The following is a 27,881-nucleotide window of genomic DNA, read 5'->3' as shown; positions in this document are numbered from 1 at the left end:
GCCATGGGCCTAACAGGTTTGCTCGCCTCCCCGGGCAGCCTCTCCCTGAGAGGGACCCGAGCTGCTGCTCCGAGGCCAGGCCAGGCCCGCAGCCCCAGGGAGGGCTCTGCCTGCCCCTGCTCCGCGTCCTTTCAGCCCGGGGGTCCCTCCCAGCGCGCCCACTGCACCAGGCGGGACCTCGCCTCCCCAAACACCCTACCCCCAAGGCACCCCTGCTACGCGATGGCCCCTAAACATGCATGAGGGAGAGAAGGGTTTACCCTAAGTCCATCACCAACAAGGTGCCCCTTCCTCCCTCAGGACAGGCCGGCTCCCCAGTGCATTTCGGCAGGCAGCCTGGCTTGCGGTGGGGCAGGAGTGGGCACACAGCGCTGGCTGGGCCTCCACAACCCCCTCCCCGATCCTTTCCACTGGGGAAGCGGAGGCAACTGAGAAAGAGCCAGAAGTTTGGCTCCCTCCAAAGTTGGGCTCCGTCCATTGTTCACCCATGAGGAAGAGCCTCACCATGGGAGAGACGGGAGAGAGAACCTGGGCCTCCAAGCACCTCACGCTGCTACTGCCACGGCATATCAGCACAAGGAGAAAAACGCTAAATAATCCCTGACTTTTTTTCTTTGGTTTTAAGTGTTTCAAATCCCTCCACAGTGAGTCAGTTGTCTTTTGTACACTAACACGTGGATTAGCAACGGACTGCCGGAGCGGAGCCTAAGCAAGCTGCGTAATTAAAGCCAGCAAGGCTCTCGCCCGATTTGCTGTTTAGCCCTCACATCCCAAAGGACCACTGTGCAAAGGAATGGAAAATATTCCATTATTTAACAAGCATTCACTTTGGCCACTGCTCTGGACTGATGCAGGTTAAATCTATACCCCTATTAATGCAGCTAACGCTTCATCCTGGTTGAAATGATAAATATCTCGGAGAAGGGGGAAGGCAGCAAATACTGGGGGTTTAATCCAGCAAATAATAAATGCGTTGTCAGATGACACGGCAGTAAGTACTTAATGGGGGGATTCCTCTTCCAGGTGATCTTTGTGAAAAGAAATAGTATGTGCTAAGGAATCTCCTCACACACACACACACACACCCCAAAACAAAAAAAACCCAAAGATAATTTTTTATAGTTCTCTGAGCGAAAGAGGTGGGAAAAGGGAACAACAAAATATGTCATAAAATAAGAGCTCCGATAGACACACACATTGGGAACTGTCTAAGCAATGCAATATGAAGATGTCCTGACAACAAGGACAGCCAAGTGGGAATATTTGACATCGGTTTTCCTCCAGGCAGAACGTTTTTGTCTTTGTTTCTGTACTGCTAAATTCAAACAGTCTGTGCAGATACAACAGCACTAACTTCACAAAGAAGGTAGAAATCAACAGGATTTGCTCGTCCAAAATGCATAAAATAAAGGAGAAACGGGCCTCCAAGTCATCTGCCGTATTCAAGAGGCCTGTGAAGCATATGCGACCACAATCACAGCGGATTGATTTAGTAACCGAGCCACTGAAATTGCACTAAAAGCCAATGAAGCCAACCATAAAAATCAAATGATGTTTAGGCTGAGTCCAAAGTCTGTGGGGATTAAGACTAAGAACGAGAATAAACCCAACCAAACAAGAAATAATGTATTTGGGGTTATCATTCTAATGATGATACATGCTTCTGTTTGGGTATATTCATGCTCGTAGGCAGCTAAACAGGTTTCTAACAAATCTGTCAGCAGCAGCAATCCCTGTTTCTTTAGGCACTGTTGAATATAACCACTCTGCAGCTCACTCTCTGACCTTTATGCTTAAATATCATGATGTGGCTCCATCTGTCTCACTGCTTCACTTTTATAGTTGCGAATGTACAAACTTTAGTTCGAGACAATCAATATTTGCTTTCCCTTTAACCCCTCTGGATACTCACATTACGGTGAGCTTTTGGCAGAAGGATGAGGGAGGCTGTGAATAAAATGAAAAATACAACTGCATTCAGAAATCTCTCTCTACTTTAACCTATCCTTTTTGCTGGTAATGAAAAGAAACCTTTTGATTATCTACACTCAGAGAGGAGGAGGACTAAACTGAGAAGTCTAAGCCACATCTGTAGGACAATTTGAGGAAATTTTGAACAGAGAAAACTTGCACCAAACTGTCGACACATTTATCATCTTTAGAATGTGCATAAATGAGAATTTTTTTAGGAGGAAATTAAAGTGGAAGTTTGAAGAAAGTCATCAGCAAAAATGGGATTTTTATTGTAAGGATGCACTAAAAATCATAACGCTGATGTGATGGTAGAGCACAGCCCCCAATACAAAACACGTGTCAGGAGTAGGCCCTTTTCTCTGGTGCCAGTGTTGCAACCCAGGTGGTGCCTAAACACTACAGATGCATTTTGCTTTGAGCAGGTGGTTGGGCTCAACAACGTCCTGAGGTCCCTTCTGGCCGTAATTACCCTGTAATTCTGTCATGCCACAAATGGGACAAATGACTGGTCCCCTCCTTGCTTGCAAACTGAGAAGATTAAGCCTCAGCTTGACTGACAATCTAAAGTCTCCAAAAGATAGCTGTTTATTGCATATAATTAAACCTGCATTGACAGTGGAAAACTGCAAAAGAGCAACAGCATCATTTTTGCTGATGTATCGCAAGAGCAGGAGCGCACAGATGCAGAGAGCGTGTGCTCTGCAAGTCACTTGCAGCGCTGGGCTGTCCCAACAGCGATACGCGCCAGCCAGAGCACTGCAAGGATGGATGTCCCAGTACGTGCATGGATCACACGGGAGCTCAGCGCCAAGTCCACGTGTGTGGCGTGTCTCAAATTCTACCTCCACAATGGGGAATTCAATCCGCGCCTCTGAAAAGAGCAGTAGTTCCACTAAAGATGATAAAATACTTCGGGATTTAGACCCTGAGGTCTTACCAGCCATGGCTGCTCCATGCAATATTTTTACTGTTGTGGTTCCCCGCTCATTTAACGGTTTGTCTTAGTTGGCAAGTCTTTAACACCACAGGTCAGTGAAATGTTCAGGAAATAGAGATTTTTGTGCTGTTTCAGGGCTATGAGACTTAGCATTAAACCCTGATGAGAGATCTGATTGTGTCAGCACTCTTTGGAGGAATGAATGAGTTGTTGGAAGAAAGTAATTCTACCCTCTCTAACTCAAACTGCGATCATACCAAAAGTCTTGCTTCAAACTTTGGGGAAAATCAAAATGTCAGTCTGCATTAGGAACATTTTGGGTGATTCTCCGCAGCCCCTTATAGGGCTTTTTTTAATTAGCCAATTAAAGGTTTTCTGAACCAGTTACAGCCTTTACACATTATTCACGATCCCTTACTCATGACTTTGGGGTCAGTAACTAGTAGAGAAACAAACTTACTGCTTTATTTGAACAAGCATGACTGATGGACTGAGAGGCTCAGGAAATTTTCTTTGCAGCTCTCTCCAGTTGAAGACTAAGTCTACTATTGTGCCGATTCTGTGTGTGATTCTGTGCCTGCGTGTGATTTTATGCCTGAAAATGTACATTGCTTTTCAGTCAAGCATTACACAAATTACTTAATGAACAACCTGTTACCTTTTTCCCAGGCAGCGACCCATGCTAGTTCCCCAAAGAAAATGATCTTGGTAGCCAGTGGGACAGCTGCCCCGACTACACGTTTCTGCAGAGTTCCCTTTGGGCTTGCAATGAATTGTCCCTATTCTCTGAGTTTCTTGGAAGGTCTTCCAAAAAAGCACAACAATTATATCTGTCAGCTTTTATCAGTAGATGACAGGCATCTCTGGAAAACAGTCAAGGTTTTTTAGAGCCACCCCAAGAACAAAGTAAAGAACAGTGAATGCTTTCCTGCAGAACAGGCACCACTTCTGGGATGCGGAAACCTTATGGGCAAGGGAACGCTCACACAAAGCCTCTGCTGCTCTTTTTGGGGACAAATTCTGATGTCAGCTGGGAAGTTATTCTGCTTCAAGTCAGTGCAAGGTTGCTCAGCATCTGGTCCCAAGCAGTTGCCTCCTTCCAAGCTTCTACTTCAGAATACTTTTCAAACTTTAGAGCAAACACAGATGAGTGAATTTACAACTCACAAAAGTAGAGCTATTGCATTTTTCCCTGAGCTTGATTTCCATGGATTTCTTTTTCTTTCTGAAGCAAGACTGCCCACTGCAGTTAATGAAGCTCTGTTTATGATGAGCTGAGGCCAGTGCCTTCATTTCACTGAGGACATAAGTTTGAGTCACCAAGGCCAAAGATACAAGTCAAGGTCTGGGAGGTAAAAGGCCAAGGGATTAGTCATCCGCCATCCAGCCCAGCCCCAAATCTGACATTTTGCACAGTGAGAACAAGTCTAGAGGAGATTTCTCCCCATCTATTGTTGAGGAATTCAATTCACGCTAAAATAAAACATAAATACAGTAGTTGAGTAGTGAAGCAGCAGGGGCAGTCTGTCATTCCAGAGCTTTTCCAAATGATTCCTTATGCCAATTCATCAAAATAGATTTGTTGGGTTTTTTTAAGATTATACGTGTGTTTGTGTGTGTGTGTGTGTGTGTGTGTGTATAAATTATTAAACAAAAGCTCCTCTCAAAATAAAACCACTGGGAACCTCCATGTAATAAAATGAGTCACACCAGGATGCGATGACTAAGTGGGAGAATAGGGAATTCCACTCCCCATGCCAGCTTTCTACATGATCAATTTTCTGTCAACAGGTGATGGGAGCTTGTCTCTCTGCCTTTTGTTTATTCCAAGAATTCTTATTATTTTTTAATATTCTCTTTAAACAATTAAGATTCAAAGCTGAATAATCAGGACCAGGCATACTTCCACTAGGCGCCCCCATAGTAAGCAGCAAGCCAGGGAATCCAGGCCAGTAGTGGCTGCCTGTGTTAATAAGGATTTACCAGCTGTAAAATTCCAAAATCTTGTGTCATACGGGGAAACCTTCCAAAACACTGTATTCCACCCTGTCTCGCTGAGTCTCTAACAGCTATGGCAACTCCGTTTCTGCAGCCACAATCTTTTGCATTTTTGTGTGTGTGATCCTTAGATTTTTTCCTGTTTTGCAGTGTTTTTCTGGGATCCCCAGTTTCATGTCCTGACAATTGCCCCGTGGGATTACAAGAACACCTGGGGCAGGGAGCACATTTCAGCCAGGGGGTAAACCTGTGAGCAGAAAGCTTTGCTGGGTTTTCAGCAGCTATAATAGCAAGGAAAAGCAGTAGGTGCCCCATTTACCCTGAAACTTTCTAATTTGCACATAAAAAAGGGCAAACTCTAGTCCTGCTGATTAATACTTATTACTCTTCAGTGTTCACAAATGTTGGGATTTGCTGAGACACATTCCTCTCTTGCTTAGAAGGAACAAACAAAACAGAAGCTCAAAGAGAACCTCCCTGATACTCCCCAGTTCTGACATCTTTTTGCAGAGAGAACTACCAAGCAGAACTACCCTGTGCTCCACTTTGCTGCCGCCCCACTTCAGTGCACTGTCAGGCATGAGGAGGGGTGATTAACCTGGAAGGTGATCACCTTTAGCTAATGCAAAAATCAGGTGGGCCTCCCGACAGAGACATCTGTAATTTATTCCCCTGGTTCATCCCATCATTCTGCAGGTTTCGAGTGGAGAAGATACGCATCCAGCTTTAAATGCTGGACTCCAGCCACAGGCTGCGTGGAGCAGAGAAAGTGCTCTTTCTAAATTATCAAGAAAATAGCAAGACAGCAAATTTATTTCATATACTCTCTGTAGAACCTCACATGTTGCAAACAAATGGAATCATTTAGGATTACAGTACCACTCTCAGTTTTGCTAACTCTGTAACTCTTCCCAGATATTTGTGCTTTGTTCCTTAGCCTTTCCCATTAAAAAAAAAAATAAAACAAAAAAATCAAACAATAGTTTGGGTTCTTTCCCCCAGATTTTTTTTTGTCTCAGGTTAAGATGCCCTAAAAACCTACACTGTAATGCATGTTCAGCAGTGAATTGCATCTGTGACCAAGTTACGATCCTAGTTCTAAGATATATCCCGTTCCTCTCAGTTCTCCATAATTTAAACCCTCTATTTCAGTTCATTAATTTAGAAATTCAGTGAGAGAGCTGGAGCTTGGAGCTCACATTAAATATTTAAAGTTGTTTACTGGGGTCAGATAGCAAACATCTCTTTTGGATGGATCTGGGGAAAAAATGGAAAGTTTTAAAAATAATTTTTGGTGTCTTTTTATCTTTAATTTGCCTGAGAAAATTGCATCATTAATTTTGCATCATTAAGTTCAAAGAGATAATTGTTGCAAATAGTTTGCTATTTTTTGCTTTCCCCGGGAGTTTTTTGATCATTCATGAAACTGTCAGACTACTAACAGGCATTTAGTTCCCTGTTTGGAGCACAGTGAGAAATTTCAGACCTGACACAACAGAAAAGGGGAACATTGCTGTAGACAGACTTATAATTTCCTTTCATATCCCCCACAAAGGACCATGATCCTCAGCCCTGGTTCCTCACTATCATCAAAACCAATACACAAGCCACCTTCTATTCACATTATACATGTCACACCATTCCATCACAGTTTTCTATAGAGAATTGTCCTGGCCTGAAGACTGTTTCATGTCATTTGGCTGATTTTGAGCAGATATAGATAAACTTATACAATTACAACACATACAGGCTCTAAAAGCCATCTACTGCATAGAAGAACGCTTGCGATAGTGGCTTTACTTATGATAAAATGTCAGCCAGTATGTGCCTCATGATTCATGGGGCTGGGGCATCACTTGCTGTGGACTCAGCCTCCCCAGGAGCTTCAGCTGAAAGTAAAATATTGCCCCTTTTCACTCCTTGCTTGTCAAGGCTGCCCCACTCTTCCCATTGTGGCCTGGCGGGTATAGCTGTTCACCGCTCCAGAACCGATTGCTGAGGGCTCTCGCACCCTTTAACAAAGGATTTACCCCATTTCACTGAACTTTCCATAAGCAGTCCCATGCCCAAACACCCAGAAGTATTGAGCTCTTGCTGCAGGCCGGAAGGAATTGATGTAGGAAACTATAAATTCTTAAATTTTTTATATTTTTAAAATCTATTGTGCAATTTGATTATATCTAAATATATCTTTAGCAAACCTTCGCTCTCCCCAGCTATAAGTTGTGAATATAAAAACTTTCTAGGTAGTTGTGATTTTCTTTTAACTTTTGCAGGGACAGGTATGGGAAGATTAATAGCATCATTGGGTCCAACTTACTGTGCTTTATAAACAAGAGTTTTTCTAGAAAGTGGAAATTCCAAAACCAGAAAGTGCTGCTGTGCTTATTTGCTAGCTTGTGATGCAGTAGGAATACTGAAAAGTGCAAGTTTGAGAGCAAAATCCCTATGAAGCCTGCTTGTTTGTTTCTAAAAGTGAAAATAGTATGTTTCAAAGAGATTAAATTACTTGCCTGGAGTTAAAATAAAGCAGGTATCTGCAATGAGAGATGTACAAAAGTGCCGGAAATCAGAGAGATACTGTGAAGTAGTACAGATATCATCAAAATAGTTATTACTATTATTGTTATTCCAGTGATAAGCAAGCCTTTGCAAGGGAGATGAATGAATATACTGGGATAGAACAGGGACATGTGGCCATGGGCGCTTCTGAGCACCCCAGCCACTGCAGTTAGCGTAGCTGGATGTGCAGTGAGAGCCCATCTCCCACAGCGATCGCCAGCAAGAGAGCAACACATAAGTAGATACCGGAGAAGTAGCAAGCCCCCAACCTCAAAAAAGATGGGCACAGGTTGGAGGCCTGATGCACACCTCAAGCAGCGCGATAGTGCTCCTGCTGTGTGTGAAGGTGTGAACGCAACTGCTGTACCCGAAGCAACAAACTCTGTGAATTATAGTTCAGATATTTTAGTAAAGCTGCCACGTATGCCAAAGGGGGTACAGGATGGAGGCAAAGGAGGTACAAGATGGAACGAGAGGGAGGGAAGAAGAAAGGCTCATGGGTGTTGGTACCCTGGGCACTAGCACAGGCCCTGCAGTTCATTTCTGGGGTACGGAGGCAAGTGCCTCCATTCAGGAACAGCACTTTGGGCACTGTGCAGATGAAAGCCTCAACTCACCACTGACACACTGAACAGAATGGCCCTGATCCTGCCCTGTCCTGAGCTCTCCTGAAACCAGCAGACATTCAAGTATGTTCAAGCTCACCTGCTCTAGCTATTTGCAACCTAAGAAATCACTGCCATGAAAATACCACCGAGGTGACAGACATGCAGAAACTCAAGGGAAAAAGAAACTAGAACTCCACTGCTTGAATCTAGAGCTGGAAAGATTTATTTTTGTCAAAAGGACTTTGAGCGTCCATGCTTCAGAGGCCTTGACAGCTGCATCAGTTCAAAGGGCACAGAGAGCACCACCTCCTCTCTTTACACTGCATGGCTGAATTGAAAGATTTATGGTGGATCTACTCCAAAGATGTACGCTTTCTGTTTGGGTTGTTCCTCCACCACCCACATTGTCCTAGCAATGATTCATGATGTCCATGTGGCCACCATAAGAGTTTGGCAGGGGAAAGCACAGTCCATTTGCACTTTTCTCCCAGGGAAACACGAAACTCCTCTATCGCTCACAGCAGAGCAGCAGTAACCAGTACACAAATGGGAGTAAACACAATGCAACCAACATCTGACTTGCAAATTATTACATGACAATTAAAACAAATAAAAGGGGGAATTCCAAACCTTTTCTTTTTTTAACTGCGTTGTAAGATCTGGGCCCCAACCAAACACTAACACCCTTGACCTTCAGCATATTCCAAATCCTTGATAGCCATAAGACTGCTTTTCAAGCTCTCTCTCCCAGATCAAAATTAAAAGAACACGTGCACTTCAAAAATTTCTATCTGTACAATCTGATCTGGTTGCTTCCCCTGACCTATTTTTATTTAGCTGGGCTCAGTTATGTGTCTCTGAATCTGGATCTTAAAACTCCTTCAGCCAAACTCTGCTTTTGTGTGCTGGACTGACTCTACCAAATTCATGAGTTCCCCTGGCTTACAGCAGCTACAGATTACAATCTTTCATCAGGAAGAGATAACCTTAAAAAGAACTCAAAACTGTACGTTGGTAAACCTTATCATTAAGAAAATGAATGCCATTTATGCATTAGCATTTCAAACGCAAGTACTTTATCCCCTTCCTCGCACACAGAACACTGAGCTCCAGCCCCTTCAGTTCGCTTCCTGCTGCCATTTCCTGTCGCAAGCCTAAAATGAGAGACTTTTACAGACAGCTCGTTGCAATAGTTGGTAGTTGGCGTAATACAAGGTGGCAGTTATTTTTGTCATGACATCCCAGCATAATTTGGGGAATATTCTTTATTTTCCAGGTATTTCTAGGGAAAAATGTACATATCTGTAGTGCTGTGTAGCAGAGAAGTAAAAACTGTGCATTATTGTCCTTAGAAGCACGTTGCATTTCGGGCACAAATATGAACAGTTCTCCATTTCTCTGCATTGCTAGTAGTGAGTGAAGAATTGCCTACAAGACTCAGAGGAAACTGAAATCAGTTTTGTGTCCGCCTGAGGGATAAAACCTAATTTACAGTTGTGAGCCCCAACAGCAGTTTCCTCAGTTTTGTAGGGCAGACCGACTGCCGCCTTCTCAGCACCCGCTTCACGGCAGACACTGATCCAGACCCCAGATTCAAGGTGCACCCAGATTTTGGAGTCTGTGAAACAATTAACAGGAGAAAGTCTCACTACACAAAGGTACCTGCACAACGGTTTTTGGAAAAAAAAAAGAGTCTTGCTGCTCTCATCTTAAACACTGGACAAGCGAGCCAAGTCAAGGAGCTCTGCCGAAAGCTATTAGATGCTTATCTGCACTGCTGCTCTCGCCCCCGTCGCTACTAGCAGAGTTAAAACTGGTGGCAAAAGTGGGAAATCGAATACCACTTGCTAGCACAGACAAGGCCTGTGAGCTGTTAAAATGAAAGTCAAAGAAAACCATGTTTCCCCTGTGAGCTGGTGCATCTTCCTGCCTTCACCGAGGTGCGATTCTGTCACAGGCTCCCCGGGGCAGCGTCGCGCGCTGGAAGAGGGCACAACAATGGCAGGGTCGCGCCAGCGAGGCACTACCCGCCCACCGGGATGTTTATTGTGGCTTATACTTTGCTTCTGAGCAGCTTATCAGTGCTTTTTGCAAGGCACTGTGCAGATCGGATCTGCAGCGAGCGAGCTCCCCGAGGCGAGCGCAGGATCCACCTCCTCCTTCCACCCGGTGACATTTCTAATTGATAAATCAGGCTGCAGAACTGGGCCTTTTTGTTCTACATTCATGCAGCCTCATGCAACAACAACTAAGCGTGGACATGGTAATGATAATTAAAAGTTGCCTACAGTTTATAAAGAGGAAAACTGGAAGTCACAGGTGCATAAGATCCCAATTTTCAGGCAGACTGGGCCATTCATTAACCTCTGACAACCCAAGCACAAAAGCTTAATTCTCAATGTGCTGCAGTCAGCCAGAGTCAGATCAGCTCCTGCGTGGTTTGCATACCCAGCTCAGCGCCTTAACCTTCCTCACCTAAAGATATACCTATTAAAGAAAGCAATCTTCACTTAAAAGCACTTCAGGGCATAACTGTAAGAGGTATCACTGCATTATAAAATGGTGCATGAATACGCAGAGAACAAGCTCGACTCCCGTATGGAGCAGCATCCTCCAGATAATCCACTGCAAACTACACAGACTTCTGATTCAGGCCAAAGATTTGACTCTGGGCCTCACATCCTCTAAATTTCACTTCTGCCAATCATTTATTCAAAGTCCAGCAGACTGAGACTGCCTGCAGAGACCAAGGGGTGGCGGGGGAGGCAGGATATGGAACACCATCCTGCAAATCCCTGCTCCAGGCTGGGCACTGCCGCTGGGATAAGTCATGCCTCTCCACTACCAGGAGGTAAAAAAAGAAGAAAAAAAAAATGCAGTTTCCCCAGCAGTGAATAAAAGCTTTAGATTTAGTGTGGAAAATGTTGTTGTTCTTTTTACTTTCTAACATCTATTCCAGCCAGAGCCTTCTCTGCTCTTATATGGAAATAGGGGCAGGGCGTTTTGGATGTTTCCTCGAAATGGCATTAAGAGCTACCTCCTTTTAGTGTATCATCTCCTTTAGTTACTGCAAAACATTCTTGGGGCAGGTACCATTGCGGGCTGCCAAGCGTGTTCCCATGCACCTTCACGATTCGCTGACATCGACGGAACAGTGGCAGCACAGTGGGAAGGAATTAATACACGGGCTTAAAAGGAAATAGAGAGTGCCAAGAAAATTGCTCTGACTGCAGGCTCATCTGAACCTTCACAGTTCAGAGGCCCAGAGCCTTTCATTCTTGGTGCAAAATAGCATGGCTTGCTGGTGCTGTGGGAAGAAACTGGGCCCCACAGCATGCTTTTCTTCCCCCACGTCACCAGCTGATGCCCACATACATTAATTTTTGGCTCAATTCTTACTTTTTGCCAAAAGCATTACCCCATAAATCATGCACATGCTGTTCACTTGGGCAATGCGATTTTTTAAATCCCTTGCAAGTCACTGGATACATCGCTTGAGCTGCCTCTACCTTAGTTTACAGACAGAAAACTTAGGAGCAACATGTTTTCCTAACAGCACAAAGGGAACACTAAGTTTACATAAACCAAGCTGCTGCTTTTTCATACTGCAGAGTCCTTTGTCTTGCTGAAATCAGCAGGAGTAAAGGATGGCAGAATCTGGCCCCTCATATTTGCAAAGCACTTTTTTGATCCCTGGACATTTTTATTACCCTTGCAGAGCGGAGTATAAAAATCAAGCCTAATGAAGGGTAAATTAAACAAGTCCAGACCATTTACAAAGAAACAAATGTCCGTTTGCAAAAGCCTTAGAAAGTCCAATAAAATACACATACTGCTTAGTGAGGTGAGGTGAAATGTCTGCACGCGTATAATATTAGAGAAGAAACAATTCAGCTCTGAAGAAACAGGTAACTAACTACAGCAGAATGCATTTGTTTGCGTTCCCTCCTGTAAACAAGAAAACCTGGATTTCTGCTGCCCACCTTAACCATTAGATCATGCTAAGCATATTTTCTAGGGTCAGGTATTCTTTGAGTTAGAAATCAAGTGATGGTTATTATAGCATGCCATTACGAAAACAATAAAGAGAGCTCAGCAAAGGCAGGAAAGGTGATGCTAGGCAACTAAATAACTCCCAGTAACCATTCTTTATTCAGATTATTGATATTCAACCAACACCAGGCAGGGTTTGGGACCATCTTGTACCAGCTCTGTGCAAGTCCAGCAAATAAGTAGACAAGATGAAAAGAGAAAAGAGGGAATCTACAATCTGCCACTCATTCCTCCTTTCACGGTTACTCAAGAGCTAGCAAGATTATCTGAAAACTTCGGCAGAGTATGTTTTAAAAGCAGCAGCTCTACCGGAAAAAAAAGTAGCATTAGGCTGTACATTTCCCCCCCCCCAGCCTTCTAAAGAGAAGAAAACACATTTGCCTGTAGTTCACATCAATAAAAAATGTTCATTTCAATTATGATTTCTACAGTAGTGCTCCTTAAACATGAGATTAAAAGAGCAGAGAGGAACACGTAACAGTCATCCCATTTCTTTGATAACATATCCTGTTCCTGCTGATTCTCGGTGTCTGTATTCTTGTGAACTCACCCCATGACATGACTTTGATTTACTCTTCAACAGTGACTGAAAGGCCAGTAATGTAAATATTTGCTCCCAAGTCTAATTTTACTCACATGGTTAAGTCAAGCGATTTGGTTTTACTTACATGAACTTGAATGGGATTACTCACTTGAGTAGTTACTCATAAGCACAAGCCTTAGGATGGGACCAAGAGACACAACAGCACTACAGATTTGCCTTATCCCATTAGGGACAGTTAGAAAAAAAACTGCCTTACCTGACGTTTTCTCTGTGAACACCACCTTGGACTCTGCTGTGAAATTTTGTCCGGTGAGGATCATCTGTTGTCCTCCATAAACGAGGCAGCTATCAATATCTTGTCTTTCAACCATTGGAAGTTCATGGGCAGACCTTTGGGCTGTGGACAAATTGTAGAAATGAATGAAACCAACTCTGTTTTACCAGGACTTTCCAAATCTTCCCAGAACTATCCACAGATCGATCTTGTCATCGTTACCGTCTGTTGACTGCCAAGGCAGCTTCTCCAGGGTGCTAAATTTAGGTTTGAGAGGGAAAAATAAACTTACTCAAGGCATTTTATTTGGAAACATTCAGGAGCTGGCTGCAGTGCTTCAGCTGTGCTGGCCTTACTCCTTGTCCTTGAGAAAGGACAGCTTGGATGAATGAGCTGGAACTTGACCATCTCTGTTTCCAAATAAATGGCCAAATTTTCAAGTGCAGGCACACTACAGCCCTGGCGCCCAAAAATTCCACCTGCAGAGAGGATTCCACTGAATAACACTGAAGTCCTCCAGAAAAAAAAAAAAAAAAGCAAAACCCTTCTACAAAAGCCCACCACCTCCTACAGAAGAGGCCTGGAACATCGGGCCTGGAACAGTCCATTAGCCAACAAAAGCACCGTCCACCATGTGCAGGCACCAAGCCTGGTGCACACGACAAGGGGGGCAATCACGAAGCTGTGTTTGTATCAGGAGCAGGAGGGGTCACACCGGGACTCTGCTGCAGGCTGGGCTTTTTGCAAGCGTGTTTTGCAGAGGCCTGAACATCTGAGGAGCAGGGCTCTGTGTTGCAGACTGAGTTTGATTATAAAAGGCAAGGAAAGAAAAGGTAGGGTGGAATCCAGATGGGCATGTACATGATCAAGGACTTCTAAAGTCTTTACTGTACTTGACCACGAACTTGGAGCGTGACTTTGGCAAGCTAGCTGATTCTCGGTGTCTGTATTCTTGTGAACTCACCCCATGACATGACTTTGATTTACTCTTCAACAGTGACTGAAAGGCCAGTAATGTAAATATTTGCTCCCAAGTCTAATTTTACTCACATGGTTAAGTCAAGCGATTTGGTTTTACTTACATGAACTTGAATGGGATTACTCACTTGAGTAGTTACTCATAAGCACAAGCCTTAGGATGGGACCAAGAGACACAACAGCACTACAGATTTGCCTTATCCCATTAGGGACAGTTAGAAAAAAAACTGCCTTACCTGACGTTTTCTCTGTGAACACCACCTTGGACTCTGCTGTGAAATTTTGTCCGGTGAGGATCATCTGTTGTCCTCCATAAACGAGGCAGCTATCAATATCTTGTCTTTCAACCATTGGAAGTTCATGGGCAGACCTTTGGGCTGTGGACAAATTGTAGAAATGAATGAAACCAACTCTGTTTTACCAGGACTTTCCAAATCTTCCCAGAACTATCCACAGATCGATCTTGTCATCGTTACCGTCTGTTGACTGCCAAGGCAGCTTCTCCAGGGTGCTAAATTTAGGTTTGAGAGGGAAAAATAAACTTACTCAAGGCATTTTATTTGGAAACATTCAGGAGCTGGCTGCAGTGCTTCAGCTGTGCTGGCCTTACTCCTTGTCCTTGAGAAAGGACAGCTTGGATGAATGAGCTGGAACTTGACCATCTCTGTTTCCAAATAAATGGCCAAATTTTCAAGTGCAGGCACACTACAGCCCTGGCGCCCAAAAATTCCACCTGCAGAGAGGATTCCACTGAATAACACTGAAGTCCTCCAGAAAAAAAAAAAAAAAGCAAAACCCTTCTACAAAAGCCCACCACCTCCTACAGAAGAGGCCTGGAACATCGGGCCTGGAACAGTCCATTAGCCAACAAAAGCACCATCCACCATGTGCAGGCACCAAGCCTGGTGCACACAACAAGGGGGGCAATCACAAAGCTGTGTTTGTATCAGGAGCAGGAGGGGTCACACCGGGACTCTGCTGCAGGCTGGGCTTTTTGCAAGCGTGTTTTGCAGAGGCCTGAACATCTGAGGAGCAGGGCTCTGTGTTGCAGACTGAGTTTGATTATAAAAGGCAAGGAAAGAAAAGGTAGGGTGGAATCCAGATGGGCATGTACATGATCAAGGACTTCTAAAGTCTTTACTGTACTTGACCACGAACTTGGAGCGTGACTTTGGCAAGCTATTCTCTCTTTCCCCAGCCAGAAAACCAGGATAGAACCATCTCTCCACCTACTTTCCTCTCATCCCATTAAAACAGCCATTTGCATGGTCAGGAAAGCTTTGGAGAAGCCTGGTCACCATCCCTGCAAGCCCATTCCAACCGTTTCCTAAGAAGCGGCAGGAGCTGAAGAAAGTTAAGATGCGAGAACTGTTCCCTACAACACAGACAGCTGGAAAATATCATGAGCTTCCCTGTGACCAGACCAGGTGGGCAGCAGTTTGGGTCTGGTGAACTGCGAGTTCATGACCTGCACTCAAACTCCTCCAGATTCATCCACCCCAACTGGAAAGGCCTCCAGAGGATGCTGCTCATCTATTTAACAGCTGCCTTGGCTGGATTTTAACTTTCTCTGACAAAGAGCCTGCTCCCAAGAGACCCTGAGCACTTGTGTCTTCCCTTCACTGAACACCGTTGGCTGCTGAGCCAAAAATAAGGAAATGTTATCCTACATGTTCAGCACCGGTCCTCCGCTTGCACGCAGGCAAGGCTGTGCTTTCTGTGAGCTGGTCCTGGCACCCTTTTACTGCTGTGCAACCTTCAGAAAGCCAAAAACCCAACAGCTCTTGGCCACGGTGAGAGCTGTGCAGGTTCTCTCACCACATGAAGAAAATGCTATTTGGTGGGAAAACACAAGTACTAAACCTCTCAGACAGGTGTCTGTAGAAGAGGGGAGCAACTTTTCTAGCAAAGACAAGCTCTGCTGAACTTTGAACCCTTTCTGCCAGGCAAGACACAGAGTTTTTGCTCTTGTTAAAAATACAGATAATTCAGTATTTATAACTTTCTTGTGCCATTTCAGAGGCGTTTTTCAAAGTCTATTTAAAACAACCTTATGACTCATTGTTCCCTTCAAATATATAACAACAGCTGGGCTAAGATGCTGCCAATTAAGAATATATATTCAGATTATTTTCACAGAAGCTGCTAATTTCTTTCACATGGCTGTATGATTAATTCCTTTCCTTAAATACTCAATTTTTTTATGAGTTCATAACTGGATTTATCACAAAGACAGACTTGTAACCTCAAAGGCTGAAGAGTAAATAGCAATCATCAAAACCACATCTACAATAGTCAAGAGAAAATGTATTTAAGCTTTGCCCTGGACACCGTTTATTCCTATTCAATCCCCAAATTTCACTTCCAGAGCTTCCCAAATCATCAAAATTCCAGATTCACCTATGTCTCCTTCAGACTTCAGTGTATTAATAGAGAGCTTTGTACCTGACATCCCACAGATCAGTGGTTCTCAAGGCTTTTTCAGGACGAGGAAGGACAAATTTTAGCCTGGAAATAACCGTCTGACTCATCTTAATTACACTTGGATCTCGGCGAGTTGGAAATCGCTGCTGAAGACCAAGCCTCTGTCCAACTTCCATAGAGCACAGTGTTTGTGTACGCTGCGACCTACCAGGGAGCCGGGGAGGACAGCCGGTTCACCGGGAATGTGCATCCCGGCGCTTAGGAAACGCCAAAAACCCTTCTGCCATCCTCAGCTGAGCTGGGGCAGCCTCAGCAGCGCTGCCTGGAAGCCTGTGATGGGCAGCGGTGTGTTCTGCAGGTACCCCGATGCAGCTCCGTGCCCCCATGGCCAGCAGCAGCCAGGCTGATGCTGAGCTATGTTCAGGCATGGCTACAGCATGAGCAGGCTACGGGCATCTCCAAACCTGCTTTCGCCCTGACCCAGGCTTAGTCACCCCTGTAGGTGTACAAAACCCATGTGTGCTTTATACGTGCTGCAGAATAACACCATTTGGAAGTGTTTCAGTTGAGTTTCTCAATGCAGAGAGTGTGCTAAAGGGAAAAAGGTGGAGGCACACGGGTACCTACTGACTGCTGGGTTTCCTCTGCCCCCTTCTGCCTGCACTCTTCACCTCCCAATAGGCAGTTTGCAAACCCTGTTCTAAAAAAAAAAAAAAGCACTTTTCATTTTCCAAGATCCATCTTTTTTTTTTTTTTAACCCAGGCCTATAGGAAGGTTTCACCCCATTCCCCATTTCCACCAGTAAGGAGGCTCAAGGTTCAGTGTGGTGCTGCCTCAATAGGATTACTTTTTTTCCTCTGCAAGAAATATTAATTGCCAATAAATCCCCTTCCTCTAAAGCTCATGATGGGTGGACTGCATGCAATAATTTCACACTATTCCTTCTCTTCCCCCAGGGGTTGGCACTTCATAAAGTGACCTACAGCTACTGGAGTTTATGAGCTTTGTATAAACAAAACGCTGTTGATTTAACCAGTTGGGGTGTTTACTTTCAATAGCAACAGTTACTGACATAAGGCAGCAAAGCAAATGCTATAGAAATACTCACGCTTGGCCTGAAGCAGTGTGTCAACCTATTAACAGGGGACATTATTTTTCTATTTTATTTGACTGACTGCAAATCAAGATGTCATGGATGCAGGGTGCCAAGAAATACAATGCACGCAGCGACACAAGAGAAAAAGGGAGCTGCTGTCTTGGAGCGCTGCACCACCTCCAGCAAGCCTCAGCCTGGGAGGGAAGCAGCCCCTCTCCCGCCTCCCCTGCCCGCACCGCCCGGCAGCCTGCTGCTACCCGCAGCCCACCCGGGCTCACGTCCACCCACTGCAGGGGCACGGGGCGCTTCTCGGGGGCTGAGCCTTCATCCCCTTCCCCGTGCCAGCAGGTGGAAGAAAGGGAAAGATGGCCTAAACCTCTGGCCCTGCTTCACAGGGGATGCACAAGCCTGGAGGCCGACCGTAAGGAAGCATGCCAAGGCAGGGCGAAGGTGTTTCCTGCCTCCCCACCTGCCCCCAGCATCCATAACTGTTCCTTTTTCAGCAGAGAGGCTATTTGGTTTCTAGGGAAAAAAAGGGATATTTTGAGACGACTGATTACCTGGATAAGTCTGTTGTGGCTCCAAATCTCACCCAGGAGAGTGTTGCCCATTGTTGCTAGCAGGTTCCAAGTGACAACCTCAGTTGTATTCCCTAATGTGCTCCTTAGGTGATGCCAGCTCCACCTGAGAGCCCCTTTCCCCCACCACCCAGCTCTCCCCATCAGTGCTCCTCCTGCATATATCTCCTGGGACAAGCAGTTCTAGCCCTGCCTGAGCATCGTGTTTCCTTCCACCGGCCTGGAGGGCTTCCAAGCACTGCCTTGTCTTGCCCAAAAGCTGACTTGTTTTATGAGGAGTCTTAACTGAAGCTAAATGTCTCTTAGCAGCCTCCAGAGAGGAACTGTCTTGGCACTCTCTCTCCCTGCATGTGCAATAAGAGTGAGGGCTGGATCGAGTAATGTGGGCAAAGCAAAAACACCAATGTGATCTGCCTCTTGCGACGAACAGGCCTGTGAACCCCGCACGGAGCAGCACAGGTCTGACCATCGCTTACTCTACATCAGCACTTACAGATACTCTACAGCCTCTGTGTAGCAGTGCGCTATCTCAGTGCCTTCTTCCGCAGGGTGGCTGGAAGCCTCCATGCAAATGGCTGCATTAACAGAGGCCAAAGAATAGCTGCTAGAGTGAAATCTGCTCCACACCATCTTTCTGTCACCCGCAACACTGGATCCAAAGCTTAGGTTTACCTGTTGTCCCTGTTACCAGTTCAGGAGGGATCTTATCCTGGGCAATCACAGGGAGCAGGACTGAGGCTCACCTGCAGCTAGAATAATCTCTAGTTACCTCTAACTGCCATTGCAAGCCAAGTAAACCAAAAAATGTGGCTATTTAAAAGACATGGGGTCATGACCTACACCCCCAGTGCAGCAGTCTCTCCAGGCCAAATGTCCAGGTCCTTCTTCGGACCCCCCTGCCCTTACCCTGTGCAGGGCAGCCCCAGCTCACCCCAGCTTGCTGGAAGCCTTCAAGCCATGACTCACCACTCCTAACTTGTCTTTCCAAACCCCCAAAGGCTCCTGGCTCCAGCCACCGACTTCTATTGGATTTGAGAAGAGCAGATAGAGCTGGATGTGTGATGCTAAAAAAAATCCCAAACCCTAGAAGCAACAGCAGAGGTGTAATTTGTTGTGGGATTAATTCTTCCACCTCAGTGCAAACCTTAATGAGCCAAAGTCAATATCTCATTCCTCCTGTCACACTCTGTTTATCTACCACGAGCTGCCTGCCTGAGGTAGGATTGATAGGAGCAGAGCTCCTGTGCCCATTGCATATCCAACGCATTAATGTCCCGAGAGACTTTGATCCCATCCATCACACACTGAAGCACCCTGAGCTCTCTGGTGGGAGGAGAGGCAAAGGCTGGGGAGCCGCAGTATGGGAGCCAGGGGAGGACCAAGGGCAGAAGACATCTCTAGCAGGTAGGTAGACATCAGTAAGGCACCCTAGAGAGCAGCAATCTTCACTTTGGAGGGATGGGATGAAATACCTCCTGGTGGGAGCATGGGACAGGGGAAGGCTTAAGTGAGAATCAAGTAAATAAAGCAAATTTCCAACCCTTGTAATTAGATGGGAAACCTTAAAAATGTGATCTAAATGCTATGAAAAGAAGAACCGGGTACGAATGACAACAGTTTCCAATTTGTTGCCAGCGAGACTTAATCAGCAGTTTATACAGAGCCATCCAAGAAGAAAGCACCAAAATAGAGGGCCTTTCCCCACCTCCTTCTCTGCACATCATTTATTTCATGATGTCCTTGCGAAGGAGGAGTGACAAGCACTGATGGCAGCAGTGTCAGATAAGTATGATACTTTCTATGAACTCCAGCCAGCTCACCAAACCAGCGTGTAATTAATGACAGGAAAACCATGGCCTCGGTTCACTTCTCTGTCGATCATCTCTGTGGGTATGCACAGCATTTCCCTTTAATCCCTTGTGGAGGAGATCTGCTGAGTTTAAATTATGCTCAGAAACCTATGCTCTGCGTAACACGCTGGGGTGCTTGCTTTTGCCAACGGCAGTATTACAGCGACAAAAAGTAAATGGGAGTTTATCCTCAGAGCAAGGCTTCCAGCCTGCAAAAAGGGCAGGCATTTTCCTTCTGTCTGACTCAGACTTTCCGGACTGAAATCTTTTGGTTGCACATTAAAAGTGGCAAATGTTGTCAGAATTAACTTTTAAATTCTGTGCTTTAGGAGTCAGAAAATTTTTACTTTAGAAAAAGCATCCGATTTTGTGCCAGCTGTTTTCATGGTAAACTATGTGACTGTCTTGAAGTTGAAATGAAAGAGGGGAAAATTTCCTTTAGTTCAACTGCTACTCTCATAATAATCATAGTTATGGTTAAACTTGCAAATGGTATCTCCCAAGTGCAAAGAGAACATTTGTTTCTGCTTTTTTATCTCTATAAACTAGGGCTCCGTCTCGCCTGCCATTGTATTCCAACCAGCACAGCTCCCGGCCGAGGAAAAGCACTCGCTGGGTTGCCAAGACATTCTTTTACATGACTAGCTCTTTCCTCTGTAGTTATTAATGTGTCACATATCATAGGCTCAGCTTGTCTAATATTATGGGAAAACCTACTAGAAGGAGAGAAAAATAAAGGAAACTTCCAGGGAAATTGATTAAAGGGAAATAAGATATTTGACCCAATTTAGTGGAACAAAATATGGTCAGTAATAGAAACTATTTAAATTCCTCAGATGGACACACAGTTCTTTAGTAATAAGTTTTGTTTGTTTTGTTTTTTTACCACCTCGGAATATCTATTATAAGAAGAAGATTTTAGACTCCTTCTCTTGTGCCAAAATGCAATTGTTTGCATTTTAAGGGAGTCATGAGCACAGCTTAGCATCAGCAAACATGGATCACATGAAACCTCTTTGGGGAGGTTTAACCAGGATCCATGAGAATAAACACTAGGACATAGTGTGGACGATGCTCCTAAGCCTTACACTCACATCTCGCAGGCACTTGCAGAAAGCAGGTTTGGGTTGCTGACAGCATGGAGTAAAACAAGCTGCCTCACGGGTGCCTACGGGGTGACTCAGAACTCCCTTCAAAACTGCTCCTTCTCTGCTCTGCGGGTGCTTCGGCCGAGGAGAGAAACACAACTCCAGCGATCAATCACTCACCGAGAAATGAGTTTCAGCTCATAGTGAAAGGTAAATCAAAGCAAATGAATAGAGCTAACGTTACAGAAATTGTCTTGAAGGTTTGAAAATAATGATCAGGTCTGCAAATATCACAGCCCTCCATGGGCGATTCGCCAAGAGGCTTGTTGCTATTAGGGTTGCATTTGAAGGGACAAGTTAACTCAGTAACCCTGCCTGCCTGCGATATCACCACCTTCTGTGATAGCCCTGCCTGGCCCAGCGAGGGCTCACCAGAGCTGGGTATGCCTGTGCCTAAGCAGGGATGGACATTCGGGCGTGCACAACTGCCGTGCAGCTCCGAGGGGTGCACATGCTGCTGCACGGACCCATCGGCTCTGGATCCCGGGGACATCTCACATAGCACCTGTGGGGCTTGCTGCCATTTCATGGATTCAGCGTGGAGCAACACTCAGGAGAGAGGATTTTTCTCACCTTTCCAGCACCACACCTACAAGACAGCAGCTTTTTATCCCCAGCTAAGTGATGGCCTGTTGCTACAATTATCAGAGGGCTTTCAAATGTCTTTGCCTCCTCAGCGGCTTCAGAATGGATCAACAGGCAACAGGAGAAAAAAGCTGCAAGCTGCTGAATGTGCAGGCTTGCCTGGATATGAAGTCCATTTTAAGGCATAGCTGATCATTTAACAACATATCACCTCCTTGGTCCTCCCACACAGCTGCCTGGGGAGGAACTTGCTCCGGATGATGCTTTGAACCTGTGAAATCCCCTCCTAAAACCTGTCAAGTGCTGAATGTGACACAGATGAGGTGGAACCAAATCGCCCCATGAAAAGCAGATACTTCACAGTTCTTGCTTCATTGCAGCTAATGATCTGCTGACACCAGTGGGAGTTTTTAGCTGGGATCGGCTTTTGCTGAGGAGAGCACTCAGATATTCTGTTGGTAGCAACAGTGCTCTCGGGGGAACCCCACTGGTGGGGAAATGGCCAGTTATCTCAAAGCTGCTACTTAGTAAGGCTTTCCCAGTGGGATATTATTCACAGCCACCAGACAGAAAAGGTCTTATGGGACAGCCCCTGAGGACAAGGGTTCCCAGGTGGCCATGTCAAAAAAATGAAAAGCAAACAAAGGTAAAAAAAGAGAATCCCAGCAGCACACGAAAGTGGGAGGTGGGACACAAGGAGAAAATGTCACGGAGCCCCAGCGTGCCCCTTCTCGGCAGGTCACCCGAGCTTACCTGAGACTGGGAGCTCTGCAGCATGTGCAGATTGGCTGGGAGAAACTGAGATTATCATCTCTAGTGTGATTAAACCTGCATTGCTAACGCTGGCTGAACCAACTAATGTTTTTAACCATCTTCCCAGAACTGGGCTGAGATCAGGAAGTGCTACTGAAATGCAAAAACGTTGCTAAATATGCAACATGCTTTTTAGATGGAAGAGGCTTATTACTCCAGATCACTTTCCGCTCTCTTCCCATGAGTTCAGAAAAGCACAGTCCTTTAACATATCTCTCCAAATCACCAGTATATCCAGTATTCCAAAAATAAAACTTACTTTTTTTTTTTTTTCTTTTCTTGGGGGACAAATACATTTTTCCTGTAGGAGCTTTGCCAGCATTTTCATACTTTAATTGTAAAAAACATAAAAATAAGCCACTTATACTGGTATCTCCACTCTCAGCTTTTTTATGCCTCTAGGACTCATCAAAGCAAATACATCTCAGAATAAATGCCTAGACATCTTAAGCCATTGTAAACAGCAGTCATTGCACAGGCAAATTAGGTGTGCACATACAATTCGGAAAAATATGATCTTATTCTGTAAACCACGACCGGATTTCTGCCTGAATGCTCTTTGGTGATGGGCACAAATACAATGTGCAATTGTGGAAGGGTCTTAGAAATGCCTGGCTAACTCTCATTTGCTTTTTCTGTAGAAGAATTTGCATAAGTGGGGCATGATCTGCGGGGTTCCCTGCATGACCCGGGGACCATCCACCCTCTGCTCTGGGCTTGTGATGTTTTTCTGTACAGTGGGTGTAGGAGTCACACCTGGAGATTCCCCACCCGAGTAGCTTCCCATTGCCCACAGGAATGGGCTGTTGCCACTCGGAAAAGAAATTGAGGGAGAAGCCAGGTGATCCCTTGCCGCAATTCCCTGGTTATCCACAGAAGCTGCAGTTTGCTGAACATTTCCTTTAGCAAATGGGCCTTTGTTTCAGCAGGGACACGTTTGGGGTGGAGGCCACTATTGTTTCAGCCATCTGGTCCCATAAAGGATGGTAACCGTTTCCTATGGAGAAAGGTGGTGGCTACTCCCACCATTCTCCCTTCCCCATCACGCTGCTGGAAGACTTCACTCAGCTGCTAAATGCTCCGATAGTTGGTATCTTCTCATAAGCATTGCCAAGAGATCACACGTACCCATCATCCTCTCCTTAGCCTTGCCTTTTTATTCATTTCTACTGTTTTTTAAAAAGCTGCCATCAATAATTCACTAGTCACAATTTCTCTTGATTTCCCATCCAAAATTGGCGCCTCTCTTATTCTAAGCTGTTGTTATTTAAGGAAAGCCTGCATCTCGATAAATAAAACTCACACATGAAAAACTCTTCAATGACTTTCTTCACATGACTTATGGCAAGACAGGTTCTGCTAAAGGCGTGAGTCATTCAGCAAAGGGAGAGGAAAACTGTTCATTATGTATTTGTGAAATCCCCAAACCGCTGAAAAGGCACCATTTACCAACAAAAAGCATCACAGGATGCACATGAACCAGCAAAGTGGGTGGAGCCCTTCCAGAAATGACTGTGCCGGGGGGGTGTACCTCATCACAGGCCTCTCTTTCTCAGGATCCAGTACGTTAAAATGAGTGGGAGGTGCAGGTTTCTCCGCTTACATGCTTGTAGGATTTGCCCCCCAGAAATCAAAACTGCATTTTCTTCTGTCCCTCAGGGGAATACCAGAAGAACCCGGGCTTTCCCTCCTTCAGCTGCAGGCTGCTGAGCTGCACACCCCTTAGCATCAATATATAGAAAAAACAATAATCAGGACGCCCCTGAGCCTCAAAACCAAACCTGTACCTCCATTTCAGCTGTGGTCCTGCCACAGATCAGATGACTGTGGCCACTCCTTTAGCAGACAGGACTGGCCACAGTGATAGGATCTGGCCCAGGTTTGAATTCAAAACTTCCAACCACCTGTCAGCTTGAGGATAACAAGTTCTAGTTATGCCTCCTCTCAAAATAAAACCACTCCCAGAAAGGCAGGCAGCTTGCACACTTATGCACAAACAGGGAGCATGTATATATGCCTCTATACGCACACCCACACTGGCTCCCTGCTCCCAGAAAAGACCTGCTAGCCAGAAAGATCCAGTAGCAACACACTAATAAAATTTGCAAAAGCCCTGAAGTCCCTCGCTGTCCTCACAAGCTCTAAGCACGGTGAAGAGCCGCCTGCTGCCAAAGCTTGTTTCGGGAGAGGTAAAGGTAAGAGCCACAGGTCACTCAAAGGGTGGCACAGACCCAGCCGGCATAGAAAGAGCAGAGCACGTTGTATTTGCCTATCTGAGCACGTTGGGTTTTTTCCCCTCAGTGCTAGCCTGGAGCAGAGGGACAAGATGATCGTTGTTGCAAGAGAGAGAGAAGGAACAAATCTCAGGCGATACTTACAGCATTCAATGGGGTTCGATGCTGCTTGCAGAGAAATGATCCTGCCGTTGGACTCTGGGATATGCACGCGGAAGACGAGCCGCACACGGGTGTTCTTCCTGCCGATGTCCGTCTCTCCCTTGCGCAGCTCGATGTCTGCATTCCTCAGCTTCAAAATCCCTGCGCAGTCAATGCTGCCAAACACACACACCGTTTAGCTTCACATTTCTGCTCTTAAACAGCTTGGAAATAGGTGACAGGATTAAGCTGTTTTGCTTTGACCTCTGGGTTAAGAGCAGTTCCAAATGCTTGTTCTGCTTAGGATCTAGATACTGCCATTTCAGCAGTTACAGGGGAAGAAATCCCAGATACACAGCGAGTGAGGGATGCTGCCAGACCTCTCCCTGAGGATCCTGGGCCCGGTGGCTCAGCGCATCCCAGGCACGTCCCAGCCAAGGGCAAGGGGTGGCCTTTACTCTGGGGCCAGCCAAAGCCACTCTCCAAACATTATAATCCTGAGCTTTATTTCCCTTCTGTGCTAAGCACAGGAGTGCACATGGCAGCGCCCACCCCAGCCCCCTGGGGCCAAGAGAGTGAACCAAAACAAGAAGTGCACACCGGGGCAGGCAATAAGCTGAGCCAGAGCCCTCTGTGAGCTAGAGAGCACTAAAGCTTCCACCACCACCTCTCCAAACAGCTCAGTGCCCAGAGACTGCACAGCAGCTATTGCCTGCACGTGGGCAAATTAGTTCAGCTCCATGAGGAATCACAGCAGCTGAACCAGCTAATTGCATGTGCCATCCAGGCATGGTTTCCCCGCAGTTTGTACAAGCAAACATTGAGTTCAAATTCAAAGCAGGAACCAAACTGCTCTCCCCTCCTTTTGAACAAGCTAGGTGCTTCTCCTAGAACTGGGCTCTCCAGCCCTGGCCCGGGTCACTGTGCCATCCTCCCAAGCCCTGGGATGTTGATCCCAGCCAAGGCAACAGCCTAGCGGTGCAGAAAATGGTTCTCTGCTCCCATTCACTGTGTCCCTGCACAAAGGGAGGATGTAGGGAGCAGAATGGGGCTGAGTGGCAATGAAAGGAGTAGGACTGCTTAAATCAACATTGCAACATAACATTGGTGTAAGTGCAGGTTAACCTCTTAAGAGTCCAGTGTAACCCAGCAAACACGCCTGCCTACATTAATGGCAGTGTTAAGGAAACGTTTGGACTTGATGACCTTAAAGGTCTTTTCCAACCTAAGCAATTCTATGATTCTATGATTAAGAGAATGTGCCAATTAATATTTACAGAATCTTCAGCTTAGCAATAGTCCTCGGAGGGTGCACTGTTATTAGACAGGCACTGCTGACCCACTTTGATATCAGTTTTAAAAACATACCATTTTTTTTTCTTTTGATATGAATTAAAATCACATTTTGGGAGGCATAAACCCCAAGCTGTTTCCTACACCCACAGTGTTCCTTGCCACTGCATGTGTGCATGGGTTTATTAGTCCAGGGTTACTCGTTAGGAACAGACAGTGACGTTCCATTCAGCACTTGGCTGCTAAGTTTGAGATGCGGCCTTTTATTTATCTCCTTGGGTGCAGAGGGAAGGAAAGGGAGGAATAAGGTATATTTTCTGAAAAAAAGATATACAAACAAAGAATGTGGATTTTGCGATGAAGTAGGGGAGCTTAAAAACATAGCTGCTCTGCCAATTTTGTCTGTATCCTCTGAAGGATGGAGATACAGCTCTTCCCTCTGCAGAGCAATCACTCTCATGCTGCCTGGCACACATTCAAGCCTGAAGTTTCAGACCAGTGCCCACTTCATCCCTCTGCCTTCATAAAACTGGAAGGAGTAATACAAAAAAGATGTGTCTGCACTTGCTTTTCTGTTAACCTATTACGACAAGAGAGTGCGATTTCATGACCAGAGCACTTGGCTGAGTTCAGGAGAGATGTTTTCTATTCCATTAAATGTCATAAAATGAACCGTACACCTCTCCTCCGCTGCCTACTGCTCTTTGCTTCTCATTGCATCACTGCAGCATGAGGACGTGAGATTCGAGTCTCGTTTTCCTTAGCACCCTACAAAACCATTCTGACTTTGAAGGTGACAGATGATTACAACATAGTCACCACGGCAATTTGGGTGATGAGCAAAGATGCCTGCATGGTCAGCTGATAAATGGTAACTCTTTAAGCAGCTTTAACCCAGGTGCTTGTAACTGCTGCTCACACTTTTGTAAAAAGGGTCTTACATTCATATATCATTCCGATACTTCGGAGAGGGGAGTCCCTCCAGAGCAGACATCTTTATTCATTTAAGTGACTCCTTTCCACAAGAGAAAGAACTTCACATGCCAATTTAATCCTCCTCAACTTTGCTAATAAAAAGAAATATGCTTACGTTGCTTTCATGTTGTTTTTGGGTTCCAGTGGGATCTCTAAAACTTTGGTGTTGCCAATGATTTTTTCATAGCTGGTGGTGGTGACGGTTTTTCCCGTAATGCGATGGACTTGATAGAAAGCATGAGGTTTAAGTATCCGTTCGTCTGCTGTCCCAATGAAGATCTGAAGACCCAAGGGTTTGTTCTCCATGTAACCGTGAAGCTGGCAAGACATCAAAAATCTGTTATCACACACAGGGCTTGCAGTGCCTTCATATCAGGAAACCAAATAGATCTACGTACATATATACAGATGCAGGGACTTATAGAGACATGAAGATATGTGTAGCACAGACTCTTTTCTGCTCTCAGAGACAGACATACTCTTAAGAGCGCATTTGCTGGAGTCCATGATACATAGGGAAAGGAGCTAATGGAAAACATGGTTATAATGCTAAATATATCAAGAAGACATAAAGAATATATCAAGAAGAAAAAATTCCAGACAAGCTCTCCATTACCAGAAATGTGTTAGTTGCCTCCAAAACAGATTGAGAAATCCACTCAAAAGGTATATTTCTGAGTACACTTGTTTAATTTGCAGTGACCAATTCCTAAATGAGGTTCAAAAGATTTTTCCTCTGTGGGGTGGATAACACTGCAAAGCGGAGCTGACTCCCTGCACCCGCAGCCTTGGGCAGTGCTTCCTGCTTCCTCAGC

General features: G+C 45.3%; 1 protein-coding gene across 1 annotated transcript in view; it reads right to left on the bottom strand.

The window, feature by feature from the left end:
* Window positions 1-27,881, bottom strand: part of NFATC2 (nuclear factor of activated T cells 2) — an 83,379-nt gene that overhangs the window by 36,187 nt on the left and 19,311 nt on the right. The window contains exons 3-5 of the mRNA XM_035900884.1: window positions 27,182-27,384; window positions 24,802-24,974; window positions 14,165-14,305 (exon numbers count right to left, since the gene is read on the bottom strand). Of these exons, the coding sequence (XP_035756777.1) occupies window positions 14,165-14,305; window positions 24,802-24,974; window positions 27,182-27,384 (517 nt within the window). The remainder of the gene's footprint in view (window positions 1-14,164; window positions 14,306-24,801; window positions 24,975-27,181; window positions 27,385-27,881) is intronic.

Source organism: Egretta garzetta, unplaced genomic scaffold, assembly GCF_000687185.1.
Source record: "Egretta garzetta isolate BGI_Z169 unplaced genomic scaffold, ASM68718v1 scaffold188, whole genome shotgun sequence".
Classification (NCBI taxonomy): Eukaryota; Metazoa; Chordata; class Aves; order Pelecaniformes; family Ardeidae; genus Egretta; species Egretta garzetta.
The sequence above is the reverse complement of the archived record's forward strand: the minus strand, read 5'-3'. Positions and strand labels throughout refer to the sequence as shown.